Genomic DNA, 19,611 nt, shown 5'->3' with positions numbered 1-19,611 from the left:
CTGACAGATTTGTTTCACTCATCAGTTAAAAACACAACATTAATCTATTGAGTTTCTGGTAAAATCTGAATATTCACTAAATATTTAGCTGGTGGACAAAAAGTAAATTTTGGATCCTGGTCTGAACGCAGCTTTCAGGAACATGAACCTCATGAATCATTTCATCAGTTTTGTGCAGCGTGACACAAGTTATTCCATATTGTAACATAAAAAGCAGATGTTGATATCCAGCTGTGGTCAGCACTTCTTCACTGCCGTACATGGACTGAAGGTCAGTCCTGATCACAGTCTCCTCTGTTGTATTTGACCTTGTTATATGTTGGTATATATGTGGTTAATAAGTGAAGATTTCTGCATCACCAAATGAAAATGAGTTCCAGCACAAACTGATTCTTCCACACAGTTGATCTTGTTGTTAGAAATATGAGCACATACTAACTACCAGGTGTAACTGTGGAGTCGCTGATTGAACCAACTGACAAAACTAGTTTGATACAGAAAACACAACATATGAGCTGCTGAGTGAGTAGAAGAGGTCAGAGAAAATGATGAGACATGACACTGGTGTCAAATGAGTTCAAGTGTGAAAGCTTCACTTGTCAAACTATGATGAGTGATAATGACAACATGAATCATCAAACATCATCACAGATTTTAACTCACTCTGACTGAACATACATGAAATGTTCAACACATGTTAATGTTTTAACTGATGTACTTTCTGACCTGATGACTCTGTATTACAGTTCTCATCAAAGTGAAAGAAGGCAGTGAAACTGTTTTACCCTGTTCCATCAGCACCAAGCAGAACATCGAACAAGACATCTTTGACTGGAGGAAAGATGAAAAACAGGAGGTCTTCATGTATAACAACAGCCTTCATTCCAATAACGGCCTTCCAGGTCAAGACGAGCAGTTCAAAGGACGAGTTAATCATTTTCCTGAACAACTGCAGTTCGGTGACGCCTCCATAAGGATCAGAGATACAAAGGAGTCTGACAGTGGAAACTACACCTGTGATTTTTCACCTGATGAGCCAAACAGACAAAGATTCAACATTGACCTTGTTGTTGGTGAGTTCTTCCATGAAACAGTTATAAAGTCACCTGTTCATTTCACAGACAGACTGGTTCAAGTGTCCCAGATGGACTCAAGTTAAATTCTCATCAAATAATCAGAACAACACATCTGGACGAGGCCCTGCCCCGAGGACGAGGGCTGCAGATGAGCTTCAGCTAGAAGACACATAAACATTAAATCTGTTGAATTTATTTTTCCTGTCTGACAGCGTTTATCTGTTTCAACTGTGTTAATCACAACCAGCTGTTTTATTGCTTATTGCTATAACTCTTTACCTCTCACAAAAAGGTTCATCTCTGTAGTGATTCTTTCCATAATGTTGTCAGACAATTAGAATAACAATCTGAGTCTGTCAGAGTCAAATAAAACCACTTGTAGTGGTTTTACTTTGACAGTGTGCAGTTTTCTGTAGTGATTGGATTGTAGCTTAGTTTCACTTCTGCCTAGTGTAGTGGTGTCCTTTAATACTGGATCAATTTAAAAAAAAATGTCGTCCCCATTAGTCATTTAGACACAAAATATGGGAAAAAAAACACATATAGGGTCCAGGTTGAAAACTAACAAAGGCTATTTAATGAAGGACTTTTACTCTTCCATCTGTTTCCAGTTGTTGTGTTCAACAAACAGATAAGAGAGTGGAATCAATATTCAGTTTGCTCATCTAACTGTCCACCTCTCGTTCAGGGTCAGTGGTTCTGACTCTTTGACTGTAACCCATCCAGGACCGACACAAACCAGTCTCATGTGTAAATGAATGAATGAATGAATGAATGAATGAATGAATGAATGGAAATTCTTGATTTTGAACACATAAAAAAATAAATATATCAATAGAAATAATTGAAAAAAGACTTACGAAACAAACTAGAATATCAATAAAAAATAAAAAATAAATAGACAATAAACCTATACAGCAAATTCAACAGGCAAATACATGAGCAACACGAAGGAAATCTTATATGTTCAAAAAGAAATAGAAAGTATACACTTGTTTGTTCCTATCCTACTAGACAGATTTCTTCTTAAGCTCAGTCTGATATCAGTCAAATTAACAATCATGAACTTTTTCCCAATATTACCTGTGAGACAAGTTGATGATGTCAAACAAGAAGAGAAAAAACATAAACTGCTGTTAAATTAATTAATTTTTTTAAACAAGAAACAGAAGTCAAACTAAAAACTAAACAAAAACACACTGAATTGAATTTAAACAAATTGTGATGATCAGTTTTCCATTCTGGCAGCATGAGACTGATGATATGTGTCTAATATGAATATATCATTTACACAATTAACACAAAAGGTGCACATGCTTTTAAAGACCCTATGTTTTATATTTTGTTTGGTATTTTTTAAATATTTTATTGTTGTAGAAACTATTGTCTACTTATCATCCTACAGCCTACATATGTGATTTTCTGTTTGTCATGTTTTTCTTCTTAAACACACTTTAATCCTCATTTACAAGCAGAGAAGAAATGAACAAAAATATTAAAATGTTAAATTTATAATCCTGTAATTGTTCTTTATAACTGATGTGTCACTTGTCTGTTTACTCTGTGTTCACAGGTCCAGAGCCAAGCAAAGGTGAGATTATTACTTATTTTATACTTGTATTCAAGTCATTTTAATATATATGTATTGTTTCCAAAAATCTTAATGTCTTTAGACTGAACACAAAGTAAATTATGATGAAGAAATCTGCAGAAGTTGAAAATGTTTGAAACTGAGTGAAAACTTGACTCTGATCCTGAGACTCTGAGACTCCACTTCATGAATCTACAGAGATCAGAGGAAGAATGAGAGCAGAGGTTCACAAAGTGCAGGATTTAATGTTAAACATCATTATGAGACCAAATCACTAATCTGTTTTCCTGTGTGTCCCTCCATCAAACACTCGCTTCATAAACTGTCAGTCAGTCATCAAAACTTTGTGAACCTCTGATCTGAAGGGAAACAACAGAAAGAACTGGAGAATTTAATGAACTTAAATGAGTAACATGAACAAACCCAGGAACAGATTTATAAATGACTGCTGTGAGCTGAACCTGAGGATCAACATGAAAACTGAAGCTGACAATAATATTCTTTTTATTATTGATTGATCCGTTGATTATTTTCTTGATTAATTAATTAGTTGTTTGGTCCAGAAAATGGTGAAAAAATGTCGATCAGTGTTTCATAAAGTCCAAGACGATGTCCTGAAATGTCTTTTGTCCAGAACCTAAAAATATTCAGTTTACTGTCAGAGGAAAGAAACCAGAAAATATTTACATTTAAGAAGCTGAAATCATCAAGAGTTTTGTCTTTTTCTCTTAAAAATGACTCAAATCAATTGATCAGTTATTGAATCAGTTGGCAATGAATTTAATAGTTGACAACTAATCAATTAATCATCACAGCTTTAATGAAAACATGAAGACGAGGACGATTTAGAGACTGAAGTCATTAGAATCAGAGACATTTCTGTTCCACAAGTGAAAAGAAAAAATGTTGTGAAAGTGAAGAATTATTGTTCCACATGTTCCACCAAAATCCAGCGAGGCTCTCTGAAGGTTTGATTATCTGTAGTTGTATAGATTAGATAGAGAACTTTATTGATCCCAATGAGAAAGTGCAGCAGCAAAGTTCCACATGAATCACATAAGAAACAACATAAAGACACTGTCACAGGCCGACTGTGAGACTGAGACACAAACAGGAGACACACAAACAAACACATGTTCTCAATGTGGAAAGTCAGTAGAAAACTCTTTACTTTTATCAACTTCATCATTTACTTTAAATGCAGTTTTGAAATGAACAGATTAAAAACTTCTGTGTCTCAGTTCTCATTCAGTCGAAGCTTCAAGTTTCCAACATTAATTATCTTTTTATAATTGTAGTAATTCTGACTGTTAAACCAACAGAAACTGATGAGAGAATTTATTTGAATTTTATGATGAAGGATGAATTCAGATTCAGAAATAATGACCAAAACTGTTGTTTCACAACAAAATAAATGATCAAACTCTAATACAGTTTCCAAAATAAAATACTGATTCCACTTGATGGTTAAAAAAGAATAATTATATAATGTTGAAGAAGAATCTCTAAATATTCATTAGATATGTAAATGTGTACAAAAGAAGTACAAGTAAAAGTCCACTTGAGTAAAAGTACACAAGTATCGGAGTTACTCATGTTTTGTTGTAATATCAAAGTAATTAGTTACTGTATATGTCTGATAAATGTAGGAGAGTAAAAAGTAAAAACAAAAACACCAGAAGAAGTATAAAGTAGGGTTAAATGTAAATACTCATGTAAAGTCCATCAGATTTGTAGTTTTCCAGCTCAGTGAATCAAAGTTATCTGAGCTGCATGTTAAGATGAAAGGATGGACAGACAGATGGACTGTATTGATGACAGATTGAGAAATTCCTGAAACTGTGATAAAGTAAAGACGTGTTTCTAAGACGTAATCCAGAGTCCATGGTGTCCTGGGCTCAGTGTGTAGAGAACCTCGGCTGTAGACAGATTGTCACACACATTTGCAGATGTCAGACACAGCAGCAGTTTAACAACAGTCACATGTAAACAGGCTGAAGTGGAGGTGGCAGGACAGTGATTCAAACAGTCTTCATACTGATGAGCAGCACGTCTCAGAAACAGGACCATGCTACAACATCACCCTCCTCACTACTGTGAGCAAAACCAAAACCAACCTCTGAGCTGTGAAGACAAGCAGGAGGAAACTGGACATAAGATCCAAGCTGACATCACTGTTCCTGCTGAGATTCATCCCAGTGGGGTTTGAATCTGCAGGAACATCAACACCTTTAGTTGTTCTTTGTGTGGACTGTGAGCTCCAATCTGCTGTTTATCATCTGCACTTACATTCTCACTCTGACACCAACTTTATCTTCTCTGTTTCAGGGTCACTTGCTGGATGGATTGTTGCTGTGGTTGTTCTTGTTCTTGTTGTTCTTCTAGCTTGGCTACTGTACAAATATTATAAGAGAGGTAAGTTTAAATCATTTAAATTATCAACATATTCATGATGAACAGACAACACAACACATTCTTTATGTTTCTCATGTTTAGAGTCTTGACAGATGATTTATTTTCTCATGAATCATTCTGTTCATATTTACAACCAGATTATGATGAAATCATTTGGGATTTTCTGAAATATAACTTTGTGAATTAGAAGTGTCGGGGTCCAACCACAGTACGTGTGAGTCACAATCACCTTCTCAAACCCAACATGTATTTGTATTTTTTATTTGTATTATTTTATAGTAAATATTTTTTTATATATATTTATTGTATTATTGTATTGTGTTTTTTTCTATTTGTATTTAAATGACAGTAATGTCTCTTCAAGAGCTAAAATGCGAAGACAACATCAACACAAAACACAAAATTTTTGAATCATTTTAATATTTTGTTCAGTTGTCAGTTGAAGGACGATGTTGATTAGTTTGAAGGCTTTTCTCCACAGTCAAGTCATATTTTACTGGTAAGAGAAATACTGACTGTGTTTAGTTGTTCAACACTGTTTGACTGTTTGACTGTTTGACTGTTTGACTGTTAGATTTGTCCTCATGTCACGGAGCGATACTGTGAAAACCACGTCCCCCGGGAGAATAAATAATAAATAATTTAAAGTAATAATAAATAAATAAATAAATAAATAAATGAAGTAGGAGAGAGAAAAAAATAAAATAAAAAAGGGGGGGTAATAATAGTAGTCAAAAAAAGGGGGAATCAACAAATTAATAATTAAAATAAATACATATGCATACATATGGAGTGCAAAGGAGACAGCAGGTGCGTTCGAGATGATCCAGGCCTGCGCAGAATCTATCAGCAGTGATCGCCGCACAATGCATGCTGGTTAGATTTGTGTCTGACTTCATCCTGACTTGCTCTGATGTCACGCACACATGGGTAACGGTAACCTCACGACAACGAGGCGGCCGCAGTTTGTAGAACCAGGCGCCGCAGTTGGCTGTCACCTGATTGATGAGCTGACAGGCTCTGATTGGCTCTTAATTTTGACAACAAACACCACATGTTGTATAAAATACTAATTTTCTGTGTAACTGTAATATTTAATGCTGGACATATCAGTCTTCTGTTGTGCAGTGAAGTTTTAATCTGTCAACAAGCAGATATCTTGTGGCTCAATATAATAATTAAGTTTTTTAATATGTGACTTATCAGAATTATAGTTTCAAAGTGTTTTACAAGTCAGATAAAAGAACAAATGTTCTACGTAACAGAAGAGGGATCTCTGTTTCACCTTCAATCAGCAATCGAGAATGCAATTTATTGCCTCAGCTATGAGCGTGGTCTGCAAACTTCAGATAGCCTACAGGTGATCTAACAGGATGTCAGTGTCTCTTCCTGTATTTTCTCTTAAGTCTGCTGAAAACTGTCCGACTTAACTGCAGTTTTTTGTCTCCACCTCCTACTGCTTTGTGTGTGTGTGTGTGTGTGTGTGTGTGTGTGTGGGTGTGTGTGTGTGTGTGTGTGTGTGTGTGTGTGTGTGTGTGTGTGTTCATGAGGTGGGGGTGGGGGGCAGATGCTAGACCTGTTGTGGCAGTAATGTGACAGAGGCGGGCCGAGACCCCCAAACCCATGAGACAGGGTCTTGACTGGAATTAGAATATAATAGGAGAGAATGGTGAGGCTGGTTAGTGGGCAACAACCAGACCCTCAGTTGGGGGTCTGCCCATATTATTCAGCACTTTTTTCCCCTCTCCTTTCTCTCTCTCTTTTTTTTTTTTTTGACATCTTTATTTTAATTTTTAGTTATTTATTATAATTCAAGTTTTTATTCATTTGGAAGGCATGGTACATGACATACATATCTTAATTTCTAGTCATACAAGGATACAAGGCGCATATATACATACACATACACATACATATACACACACATACACATACATACACACATACATACATATATATATATATATATATATATATATATATATATATATGTTTGTATACATACATACATACATATTATAATAGGGAGGTGGACTCCAATCCATGAAAAAAAAAAAAAAAAAGGAAAATAAATAAGTAAATAATGCAGATAAGTCTAGGGAACAAGGGAACAAACTTATAAACAAAAATATGTCGAATGTGTATCCCTATACATTGCTCTGCAGGGACAATTAATCCCTGTACAAGATCATGACTTTGTGGGCCTATCTTCTATTTTAATGTGAGTCCATAAACAATCCGAAGGAGACACTCCTTTCTCCTGATCACCATTAATACTGCTGAGCATCCTCTCATAAGATGCTGTTTCCACCATTGCACTGGCCCATTCTTTCAATTCTGGGGCCTTTGTTGTCTTCCAGTGTCTTAGGATAACTCGACAGACAGTTATTAAACCAACAATAATAACAGAAAAGGCACACTTGGATACGTTCAGTATCTGCGACCGGTCCCCCAGTAAACACAACATTGGACTTAAGGGGATTTCTGAGCCAGACCAACTACTTAGAGTATCCAACACTTTGATCCAGAGTGGTCTGACCAAACTACATTCCCATATACAGTGTACAAAAGTCCCTATTTCAGTTTTACATTTCCAACAGTATTGGTATTTAACAGTTTCATTCTGTAAAGTCGCAGAGGTGTGTAATAGTATCTGTGCAATACCTTATATTGTGTGAGCTTCCCCCTCGCTTCTTTCACATATTTACCACATCCTAACAAGATTTTAGACCATTTGATATCTTCGATTTCTTCCCCGAGATCTCGTTGCCAAATCAGTTTCATATTAAAAGATACATCGCACAGGAGGGAATTAATTACTTTATAGAACTGTGAGGCCTTACGATTTTCCAGGGGTAATTTGAGATATTTTATAATTATGTTATCAGATAGACTGTAGGACTTTGACATAATACAACTTCTTATCTGTAAATACTTCCAAAAATGCCCTTTTCCTACCAAATCAAATTGCTCAACCAGATTACTGTATGACAAAAATAAACCATCCTTAAAAAAATCACCAATGGTACATAAACCACTGGAGTGCCACTGTTTCCAATACACAGTACTTTTTCCAATACATACTGCAGAGTTATGCCACAATGAGGAGTATCTTTGTAAGTTATGTGATAGTTTTAACATTTTATGGACTTTTTATCCACACATCTCTTGAATGCTGAAGGACTGGATTCGTTAAATTACTTCTTTGAGATAAAGCAACAATAGGGTTAAATGGTAAGTACAACTTATATTCGATGTCTGCTTTATCTCCTGCTTCATCCCAATATTTTGCTATTTTAGCCATTTCAAAAGATAAGTAGTATAATCTTGGGTCAGGAAGTCCCAACCCTCCTTTCTCCTTATGAACATGAAGCTTATTCAGTTGGATCCTGGGTCTTTTTCCACTCCACAAAAAACGTTTTATTATATCATCTAATTGTTTAAAAATAGTAGATGGTATTTTAATTGGGAGCATCATCATGATATAGTTAAGTTGGGGAACCACTGTCATTTTTATAATGCTAATTTTTCCCCATAATGTGAGTTTAATCTTGTCCCATTTTTCTAAATTTAATTTAATCTTCTGTATTAACGGGTTAAAATTTAGCATTACCATTTCACCTATATCCTGAGAGAGTTTAATGCCAAGATATTTCAGACCCTTATGAACCCACTTAAAATTAAATTTTTCCACCATATAAGGGAGACAAAATTTCGAAAGGGGCATTGCTTCAGATTTGTTCCAATTTATAGTATAGCCTGATAATTTTGAAAATGATTGAATAGTGTCCATCAGATGTGGTAGGGATCCCAGAGGATCAGATATCACTGCTAACACGTCATCAGCGTAAAGTAAAATCTTATGTTCTTTGTCTCCGCCCTTGATTCCTCTGATGCCAGAGTGCGCCCTAATAGCAACTGCTAATATCTCCAAAAAAATTATAAACAATAATGGGCTTAGGGAACACCCCTGACGTGTCCCTCTATAAAGTTTAAAAAAAGGTGATACTACTCCGTTCGTCATCACTGCTGCTTTTGGTTCTTTATATAACATTTCTACCCATGTAATGAAATTGGAATTAAAGCCAAAGTGAGATAGGGTGGAGAACAAAAAACACCACTCCACCTTATCAAAGGCTTTCTCTGCATCGAGAGAAATAGCAGTTACTGGGACATTCTTAGACTGACTCAGCCACATTAAATGTAACAACGATCTAACATTATCAGTAGAGGATCTATTTTTCATGAATCCCACTTGATTGTGGTGAATGATACCTGGCAGCAGATTCTGTAAACGTGTAGCTAAAATTTTGGTCAGAATTTTACAGTCAAGGTTTAGCAGGCTGATGGGTCTGAAATTAGAGGGGTCAGCTACATCTCTACCTACTTTGGGGATAAGTGAAATTAAAGCTTCATTAAAAGTTGGAGCTAGACGACCCTTCTTAAACATCTCCTGATAAACCTTTTGCAATATTGGGGCAAGAATATCTATAAATGCTTTGTAATACTCCACTGGGAGTCCATCATAGCCAGACGATTTCCCATTTTTCATTACAGAAATTGCCTGCCTTACTTCATTTTCTGTAATGGGCAACTCCAATCCCTCCGCTTCCTCAGGCTGCAACTTAGGTACATCTACGTTTGATAAAAACTGTTTAATCTCCTCATGCAGATTGTCAGTGGCTAGTGATGATGCATATAATTTTTCATAATACACTTGAAATATCTTATTTATGTCTTTAACAGAAAAGAACTGTTGATTATCCTGATTGATTACTGGTATCGTGCTGGAAGATGTTTTCTCTTTCAATTGTCTAGCCAATAATTTCCCTGATTTTTCTCCTCCTTCATAAAAATTAGTTTTTAGTCTAAACAGTGCATATTCTGCTTTTTTAATATATATTTCGTGTAACTGAAATTTGAGCTTACAGAGCTCCTGGAATTGCCCATCAGAAAAATGCTTGAATAGTCCTAGTTCTTTAACCTTGATTTCCTTTTCTAGTTCATTAATCCTACTTAAACTTTCTTTTTTCTTTTTGGTGGCTTGTGCTATCAATTTCCCCCTAATATAAGCTTTGGATGCTTCCCAAACTGTTGTAATTTCCTCAGTGCTGCCAATATTGATTTCAAAAAATTCTTTCAAATCTGTCTCCAATGTTTTCCTAAAGACAGAGTCTAATATCAATGAAGTATTCATTCTCCACCTTCCCCTCCTTTCATTATCTAAGTTAGTATTAATAAGTAGTTCTACTGGTGCATGATCTGTAATAGATATTGTTTTTATAATACATTCTGCTACACTGTCTACTAGGGAAGTAGCTATTAAAAAGAAATCTATCCTGGAATAGGTTTTGTGACAATGTGAAAAAATTAATCTGATTAATCTCCATATGTCTGTTAGCCCTGTATCTCTGCACACCATATGTAATGCATCTCTCTCTTTAATTGATGAGGGAGCTCTATATAAGCTTTTATCTAAGATGGGATCCATTACCTGGTTGAAATCACCTGCTAAGACAATTTGTCCCTCTGTATCACCAAGAATCTTATTAACTTCGTGAAAGAAATTTGGATCCTCCTTCCTGGGTGCATAAATATTACATAATACCATTGGTAAACCCTCTACTATGGCTTCTATACACACAATTCTTCCCTCTGCATCTTTAGTTTGTTTTAATAGAACAAAACTTATATTCTTTTTAATCAGAATAAGTACACCATTACGCTTACTTGAAAAGGAACTATGAAAGACATGGCCTATCCAACCAGTCTTAAATTTGTCTGCTTCAGCACCCTGCATGTGAGTTCCCTGTATGAAAACAATATCTGCTTTACAGTTCTTCAAATAGGACAATATTTTCCTCCTTTTAACTGGACTTCCACATCCATTGGTATTCCATGAAATAAATGTAACTAAATTGCTAGGTATTCTTGAACTTTTACTATTAATATTAAAAAAACAAATTCCGTTATCATTTGCCCAACGTCCCTATCTGTCATAATACATAAACTATTAACCCTTGCCTTGAAATTCATAATTTCTCTTAAATAATCACTTGCCATTACCAAATGCCTTCTTATTTTTTGAACACCTAAAACAAAACCATAACATAATAAACACATCCACACAATAGCAAAACAAAAATTACCTGGCTGTCTAAATGCAACCATTTCCTGAGTGCAAGTCGCCACTCGCATAAAAATAGTTAAATAATAATAAAATAAAATTAAAATTAAAAAAAATAAATAAATAAACCTTATTGGTCCGTGGGATTATCACAGCTCAGTGGCTTCTGGTTCCTTACTTCTACCAGCCTCTCTCTATGCCCCGCACAAGTCCTTCACCAGATCAGTTGAGTTTATAACAACCACATGGTCTCTTATCAACGTAGACAGCTACTCATTTCATTTGAACTCAGTCATCAGCTTCTTCATGTCCGTGCTCATTGATGAAACTGAATGACATATTTTTGCCCTTCCATTTGAACCGCAGTGTCGCTGGGAAAGCAAACGTGTACCTCACATTGAGCTCTTGAAGTTTTCGCTTCACAGATGTATAAGCTTTCCTCTTCTGCACCAGCTCCTTAGATATGTCCCTGAATATAGAAAGTCGGCATCCGCGGCGTCCGCGTTTTTCTTTTACTGCGTTGATCACCTTGTCCCTTGCGGATTGACTCAGAAAACGTACCAGAACTGGTCTGGGTTCGGCATTGGTGCCAACAGTCGGTGCACCCTCTCAATCCTCTCCCCGTCCCCTCCCCGTCCATTGCAACGCCTAGTCCCTCAGTTATAATCCTTCGAACACAAGCAGGCAGCGTCCCATTAGTACCATACGTCTCTTTCAAACCAACCAGTCTCACATTATTCCGCCTGCAGTGGTTTTCGAGAACTTGCACTCTGTTCCACAAGGCCTCCATATCTTTATCACGGTTCTCGCTGTCATTCACCAACCGCTCTGAGGTCTCCTCCAGGTGAGCAATATGAGCCTCCGCCTCCCCCAACCGCTCCTGCATAGCCGTCACTGTTGTTTTTAACTCCGCTGTTGTTTGTTTTATTTTAGAAACGTCAACTGCGACACTCTGCAGGGTGTTGCTCATTTTGCTCACTTCTGCAAACAGTTTCTCAAGATTGTCGGACTGTTTCTGGGTGTTTGAAGACGGGCTGCTCGCATTTTCATCTTCATGTGACGGGCTTGTCCGTGTAGGCATGCGACTCGGATTCTTGAAGTGTTTCGAAGTCGCCATTCTTTCTCCTTTTGTTTACACGTAAACTTATCACAAATGTTTGTAGTAAGCAGAGAGTTACTTACAAACAAGCATTGCTAAATATAAAAAAGTTAAAATTATCTTGTACGGGGCGGCGAGATTTCTAGGTGGCTGCCATCTTGTTCGCTGCACCCACGTGACTCCTTTTAGTTATTTATTAGAGATGTACCGATCGACCGGGTCAGACCGGTGACCGGCCGGTCAGCGCCACATATCGGATTCTGTGCCCATCATTGCTGTGCATGATGGTCACGTCAGGCCTGCAGCACACATTAACTGTAATGTCACACCCACCACAGCGCTGATCACAGCAGCACACACTCAGACACTCAGACTCAGACATGAAGTCAGTGTCAGCGACAGACTTCAAGAACAGGATAAAGAGAAGACTGACAGTCTACAACGAGACAGAGCAGCTGACGGTGTCACCAAACAGCAGCTTCTAGCTCTTCATGCTAATGTTAGCCAGCAGCAGACTGCTGTTCACAGACTGACAGTTAAAATCTCACCTCCTGTTCTGGCTGAAGAATAAACAACCTGTGTTGATGCGTCTCCTCAAACATTTTCTCATCGACTCGTTTAACTAATTCAGCAAAGTTTTACTGCAGCAAACTGTTGCACCGCGTCCTTTTCCGGTTTGTTTACATCTGCTTCCACAGGAGATCACGTGAAATTACATCCCACGAAATCTCGCAAGATCGCATTCCTTCTAGTACTATTATATTATATTAATAATATTAATATAATGATATAATAAGGCCTGGCTGTCATCTCAACCACTTTTGGAGAGAATATGTAAGTTATTTAACAGTCAGTGTTTTATTATGAACATCCAATTCAGTTTCACAAGAAAAGTTGCAAAAATGTTTGTAAATGCTGTCAGTTATAGTTCTTAGAAAGACTGAAAATCAGAATCGGCAGGTCAGCCCTTAAAAAAATCAGAAATCAGAATCAGCCAAGAAAATTGAATGCATCACTATTTATTTCTTTTTCTTTTTGTTTTTATTATTATTTTTATAGAGATATTATTATTTGGTCGTTGATTTGTGTGTGTGTGTTCGTGTGTGTGTTGTTTCATTGTGTGTATTTGAGGGTTAAGTAAAGAAAAGAAAGGAAGATGAGGGAAGACGATAAATAAACAAATAAATAAATAAAATAAGGGATTTTTTTACAGATATATAAATGGGTAACTATGTGACAACATATACAGAAATATTAATAATAATTAACAGTCATGAATACATTATTAGGGAAAAGATGTAATATAGGAATAAATCAGGAAGGAGAAGAAAAAAAGGAAGGAGGGGCAGAGAGAGAGGAGAAACACAATGTATACATTGAGAAGTAAAGATAATGATGATTGGTGATAACTTGGAGGTATAAGGGGGCAGATGCTAGAAAGAGAGTTTAGAGAGGAGGTTGGTAAGTGATAATTTAGGAGGGAAGGGAATGAACGAGGGGGTGACAATAAAATAAAATAAAATTTAAAAAGATTAGAAACAAACAAAAAAAGGGACATGACCATAGCAACAGTTAGCAAGCATCAGCAATAACAGTGATAATATAGGAAAAGTAATTATAATAACATCAATAACAATAATAAAAATAATAATAATAATAATAATAATAATAATAATAATAATAATAATGAATAAGGGCTGCCCCCCTTATTCATAATAGAGATGGTAAATTCAGAAGCATATGGACAGATTAATAATTAATTAATTATTGTTTATGTCTGTACAGAAAGAAATGATTATGATCGCGGGTCCTGTTGTGATGTACGTGGCTTTGGTTTATTGATCGTATTATTAAAGTTGAGATAGGTGCAGAATATATCCCAGGTTTCATTAAAGGCTGATAAATCATTGTTTTTGTGAGCAGTTATTCTTTCTAATGAGATGTTTTCTGTAAGAGAGTTTCGCCAGTGATTGATGTGAATGTATTTTTTGGATTTCTGGTTTTGGAAGATTATTTTCTTGGTGACAGAAAAATGAGCAGTGAGTTGTAGTATTTGGTTGGGGGAGTTCCTTGTGCAGTATTTCCCAGCAGACAAAGTGATGAGGACAATGGGACTCTGCAGGCCAAGATGATGGAGAGATTCTCAGAGACTGCTGTCCAAAATGAGTGAGTGTAAATAAAGCACTCCTTGACCAATGTTGGTCTCGTCTCACAGAGAGAGACGGCCAGCAAACTTTATTATACAGAATTCAGTGATGGGTACTGTAGGCATCGCCGGTGATGAACCTAAGAGCAGAGTGGTAAACTGCATCCAGGGGCTTAAGGGTTGTAACAGCAGCATGTCTATAAATTACATCACCATAATCAAGAACAGGGAGTAAAACATTCAACAATTCTTTTCCTACTAAACATTGGGAAGCAAGATTTGTTTCTGTAGAGAAAACCAAGTTTTGTCTGCAGTTGTTTAGCCAGATTATTAATGTGAACTTTGTAAGTGAGTTTCTCATCAATCCAGATGCCCAGGTGTTTGTAATGTGGGACTCTTTCGATTGCTGTGCCTGGCAAAGTGCTGATGTGACATATACTGTAATCAATTTTCCAAGATTTTGTGAATACCATATATTTTGTTTTTTCTGCATTTAACGAGAGTTTGAGGCCAGTGAGTGCCTCCTGAAGAATATTAAATGAAAATTGCAGCTTGTCAATGACCAGCTGTATTGAATCTGCCCAACAGTAAAAAATGGTATCATCTGCATATAAATGAACCGTGCAAGTAGTTAGGGCCTGGACAATGTCATTAATGTAGATTGTAAAAAGGATACACCCTAAAATTGAACCTTGAGGGACACCTTTTGTTAACGTTAAAAATGCAGATTGGACATTACCTGCTTTTACACACTGTTGTCTACGTGAGAGGTAATTGTGGAACCATCTTTGAGCATTAGCATCACATCCAATACTTGACAGTCTGTGTAAAAGCAGGGAATGATCTGTCTGTTTTGTCTCCTCAGCATGGCTGCGTTACTCAATGTCCCTCCAACTCTAAGCAATCCATCTTCCAGAGTGGGGTCCAGTTTGTAGATACGACTCTCCTTTTTCACTTCACATTTGCCAGATGATAATGCAGCAAACTCAAGTGGTAACCTTTCTTGCTGGGCGAAGCGAATGGTGGATATTTCTGCTTCCGAAAGATTGTCTGAAGTCAAATTCTGTCCTTCAAATGCAGCTTTAAAGTGTTGCATTTTCTGTTTTACATGGTTGCCATTTATGTCAACATCCTCTTGACTCAGCTCTTTTCTTTTTCAGTTCATCTCCTGTAGAGCCTTCCGTATTTTCAAGATCCAACTGACCTCTTTAACCTTTTCAGGTCAGAAAAGTAGGTTATCAGCCGATGCGTAGCCCTTGGTGTGTCCTCAAAAATCACTGCCTTAGCCATGAGCTCCTTTTTGACCTCCAGGTCATCTGCAGCAATGTCAGAATCCAGGCTGCTTTCTGGCCACTCCTCTTCTTTTTTCCACAGAAATTCAGGGCCTTCAATCCCTCTCCTGTTGGTCAACAGATGATCCAACTGTAAATCCTCTTGAGGCTTCGTCTGCAGGGTTCTGAGTGGTATGAACATACCTCCACTGTCCTACATCGGTTGCTCTTCTGATGGTAGATATTCTGTTCGCCACAAAGGTTTAAAATCTCCTGTCCTCATTCCTGATCTTCTTCAAAACTGATGTACTATCAGTTCAGAAACATGATTTTTCAAGTGGAAGCTGTAATTCTGCTCTGAGCATCGTTTCCACTCGAACAACAAGGACAGCAGCAGTGAGTTCTAACCGAGGAATCGTCACTTGTTTTAATGGTGCCACTCTGGTCTTGTCTAACATGAAAGAGACATGAATATTGTTGCTGTTTTTCTGCATCCTGAGATACGTCACAGTACCATATCCACTTTCACTGGCATCTAAAAAGTGATGTAACTGGCCATGAGTGGGTTTTCCAAAGTCTGGCGGTTTGAGGCATCTGTCATCTTTGAACGCCATCACCTTTTCCAGGTCTTGTAACCATTTGATCCACTGCTGTTGTAGAGCTGTGGGAATCTGATCATCCCATTCATGGTCCTTCCTACACAGATCCTGGAGTCTGAGTTTAGCTGGAAGTGTCAGTGGTGGAAGAAATCCCAAAGGATCATAAACTGAGTTGACCACAAGGGGGGGACAGGGATAGTATTGATGTTTGTTCATATCAACATTCTGTAATACAACATAAACTGCCAACATGTGACTGAATATCAATATCATGGCTGAAACACAGAACATGAAGGACAAAGATTGTGACAAAAACATACACAATACATGAACAAAGGAAACAAGGGACACTGCTGAGAGCCTTACTGGGATCACAGTTTCCTTGGGCAGAGGAGCGGGTCGGGCAGGAGGTCTGTAATACTCTAAACAGAGTAATTATGATGTAAGAGTGATTATTCAATAATAATTATTCAGTAATCACTCTTACATTGTATCAGACCTTATGGTTCATTTTGGTTTATGTTTGGATCGTTTTTTTTTCTTTCTTCCTTTTTTTGCAGGTTGTTTTCAGTTCATTTTATTATTTTTGTTCTGTTAATTTGGATTCATCTCAGTTGGTTTAGAAGAGCCATGGTGTGATTTTTCTGCTCCTGAATAACGGTCCGTCAATATAGAGTCTGTCGACTACCAGTGATGCACGTTTGTTGTTTTTCCTCTTTTCTTTTAAGATCGGGTATAGTATTTTCTGGCGTTCGTTTATCTCTCGTGGATATTGATCATGGAGACCAAATCTGGTGCCTTTTAGTTCCTTTCCCTCGCTTTGGACCAGTTCCATTTGCTGAAAATGTTCGATTTTCTGGGTCTGTTGTCTGATCGTTTTCGGCGGCGGTGAACTCTGTGGAATGTGATGTTATGGACGGTGTCGGGTGGAAGTTTCACATGCGAGGTCATGGAGTTTTTTATCAGTGTTTCTGGGTTGTCGGGTGACTTTTCCATGATGCCTGAGAAGATGAGGTTATCATGCATGGAACAGGTCTGTAAGTCCAGAATTGTTTCTTTCATCAATTTGTTCTCTTTTGCGACAGTGTGCATCTGATCAGTGAGTGTTTTTACGGAGGTCTGTAGGTCCTGGTTTGTTTTTTGAAGAGATACAATGATGCTGTGAGCAAATTCCAGGCTTCATTAACTTCTTCGTGTAACGAAACGAGCTTCCTTTGTAGTCCAGCCCTCAGGTAATTAGGAACAAAATTTAAAGTTGAGTTCAGGTATCGAAGAAATCATTTAATCCAATTTATCTTGAGAGTCTTGTTAAAGGTCGGAAGATCAAGAAAGTTCAGGCCACCATTTTATTAGGAATTCATTAGTACTGATTTTCTAATATCATATCATTTGTTTTCCCACACAAAAGAGGCATGTTGTCAAAGGAAGTCTGTGTGTTTACATCTAAAGGTAAAGCTGCAGATGTAAATCAGGATATGTCCTCTACTTTGGTTCACAAAATCCTTCCTCTGAGGGGATAAATCTCTCTGAAGGACTAGAAAATGTCTTAATTTCATCAATGATGACGGGTACTTATGAAGCATCCTTTAAAAACAAAGTCGTATCTTCAGCCAGCTGACTAATAATAATCTTATTTTCAGGCGTTGTGAGTTCAGTGTGCTGAGTTTAATGTAGTCAGAGAGTAATTGAATACAAATCGGGAACGGTTAACTGAAGTTAACTTGGTGAGATCGACCCTCGGAGGTCTCAGGGAGTGATGGTCGTGCTGCAGTAGAGCGCCCAAGTCACGCCCCTTCCTGCGGTCCACCATGGGACCTAACTTCAGAAAGAATATGAACTGTAGTCAGCAGCAAGAGATGAATCATTTTTTCATCCCGTTTGAATTATGCCATGAATCACATATATGATGTTTGTCAATTTAAAGGATATTTTTTTAAACCTGTGAAGAAGTAATTAGACCGACTGCACACCCAGAAGTCGTGTAAGTGACATCATGAGCGTCTGTCTCCAAAAGCTAACGTTAGCAGCTGAAGCTATGATGCTTCTGTCTCAGCAGTTTCAGCAGCCAGCGTTAGTTTTTGGACGGAGAAAATCACGACGTCACTTAAGCAACTTCTGGGTGTTCAGTCTTTCTAATGACGTATCTTCACAGTCTGATACTTCAAGAGAAAAAGACAAAAATCAAAGGTTACTTGATTTGCTGCTCATCTGTGGAAAAACACTAATAGCTGGGATCTGTATCTGGTTTCCTGTCTAGTTTTGGTTTGTGTGAGTTCTGATTTTCTGGTAATTCTCGCAGTATTCCATTTCTCATCAGGCAAAATAGACAGCGTATAAAAATGCTCCTGCTGGTATCCTGATTATTAATGTTCATATAAACAAATTCTCTATTACACTACACATTACATTTATTAGCATTTTTTTGTGAATCCATAATTAAAGTTCAAACTGTGCAAATGTCAAAGCATAAAATAAAATACATCTGAAAAATTCAAGTCTTTCTTTCCAAAAATCATAACCAGTTTACTCAAGATAATCCACAGATCTTGTTGTTAGTCGGGATGTTCCTGATGACTAATTTCCCTGTCAGTTAAATACAACATTTAATTTAGACTGGCCGACTAGTTGAACAGTAAATAAACACTCAGAAGGCAGTTAAATTTGATCACAATTTATTAATTGATCATGTTAAATACTGTCAGGAAAAATACTCATGTTGCTCTGGTGGAGTGATTATATACCAGTTTATTCTGATAGTCTACATTCAGTGTTATTTCCATTTTCTATATCAAAACACTGAAAAACTGAAGTAAGTAGTTCTGATAGATTCTGTTAAAGATGGATTTGTAGAACTACAGGCCAGAGAAAAAATATGTATTTTTGATTTTGGGGTGAACTATCCCTTTAATGTTTGACGTTGGCTCCAGCTTCCAAACAGTGAACGACTGATCAGCTCCATATTACACTATAACATCGTCTAATTATCATGAGAAACGTTTACGGAGGAAAACATATGATGGTCTTGGATTGTCGGTTCATGTTCATCACAGAGAACAGTACGATTTTCAAACACGTCCAGAAGAATAAAATTAGTTTATTAGTTTCTAAGGATCCATATTAACTAACACCATGATGTCAGCTCATCTTCCTGGAGTCCAACTATTATTATTATTAAACAATTCATGTTTCTACTTTTCACTGACTTTGTTGAAATCAGATCAAAGTAATGTTGGTCCACATTAAATAACTTTATATCTGTTTTCATTCCTGCTGGAGATGAAAATACA

At 37.0% G+C, this 19,611-nt stretch overlaps 2 protein-coding genes across 3 annotated transcripts in view; one reads left to right on the top strand and one right to left on the bottom strand.

Moving 5' to 3' along the window:
• LOC146332306 (uncharacterized) overlaps positions 1-12,913 on the bottom strand; it is an 88,653-nt gene extending 75,740 nt beyond the window's left edge. The window contains exon 1 of the mRNA XM_084741327.1: positions 12,857-12,913. Within this exon, the coding sequence (XP_084597453.1) occupies positions 12,857-12,910 (54 nt within the window). The 5' untranslated portion in view covers positions 12,911-12,913. The remainder of the gene's footprint in view (positions 1-12,856) is intronic.
• LOC146332305 (butyrophilin-like protein 2) overlaps positions 1-19,611 on the top strand; it is a 46,720-nt gene that overhangs the window by 15,941 nt on the left and 11,168 nt on the right. For both annotated transcript variants that reach the window (XM_084741220.1, XM_084741228.1), the window contains exons 6-8: positions 747-1,073; positions 2,650-2,667; positions 4,996-5,082. In XM_084741220.1, coding sequence (XP_084597346.1) covers positions 747-1,073; positions 2,650-2,667; positions 4,996-5,082 — 432 coding nt within the window. The remainder of the gene's footprint in view (positions 1-746; positions 1,074-2,649; positions 2,668-4,995; positions 5,083-19,611) is intronic.

The sequence above is a fragment of the Lutjanus erythropterus genome, chromosome 2 (genome assembly GCF_056507025.1).
Source record: "Lutjanus erythropterus isolate fLutEry1 chromosome 2, fLutEry1.hap2, whole genome shotgun sequence".
Lineage (NCBI taxonomy): Eukaryota > Metazoa > Chordata > Actinopteri > Lutjaniformes > Lutjanidae > Lutjanus > Lutjanus erythropterus.
Note: the sequence above shows the minus strand (reverse complement) of the source record. Positions and strands in the feature narration are given on the sequence as shown.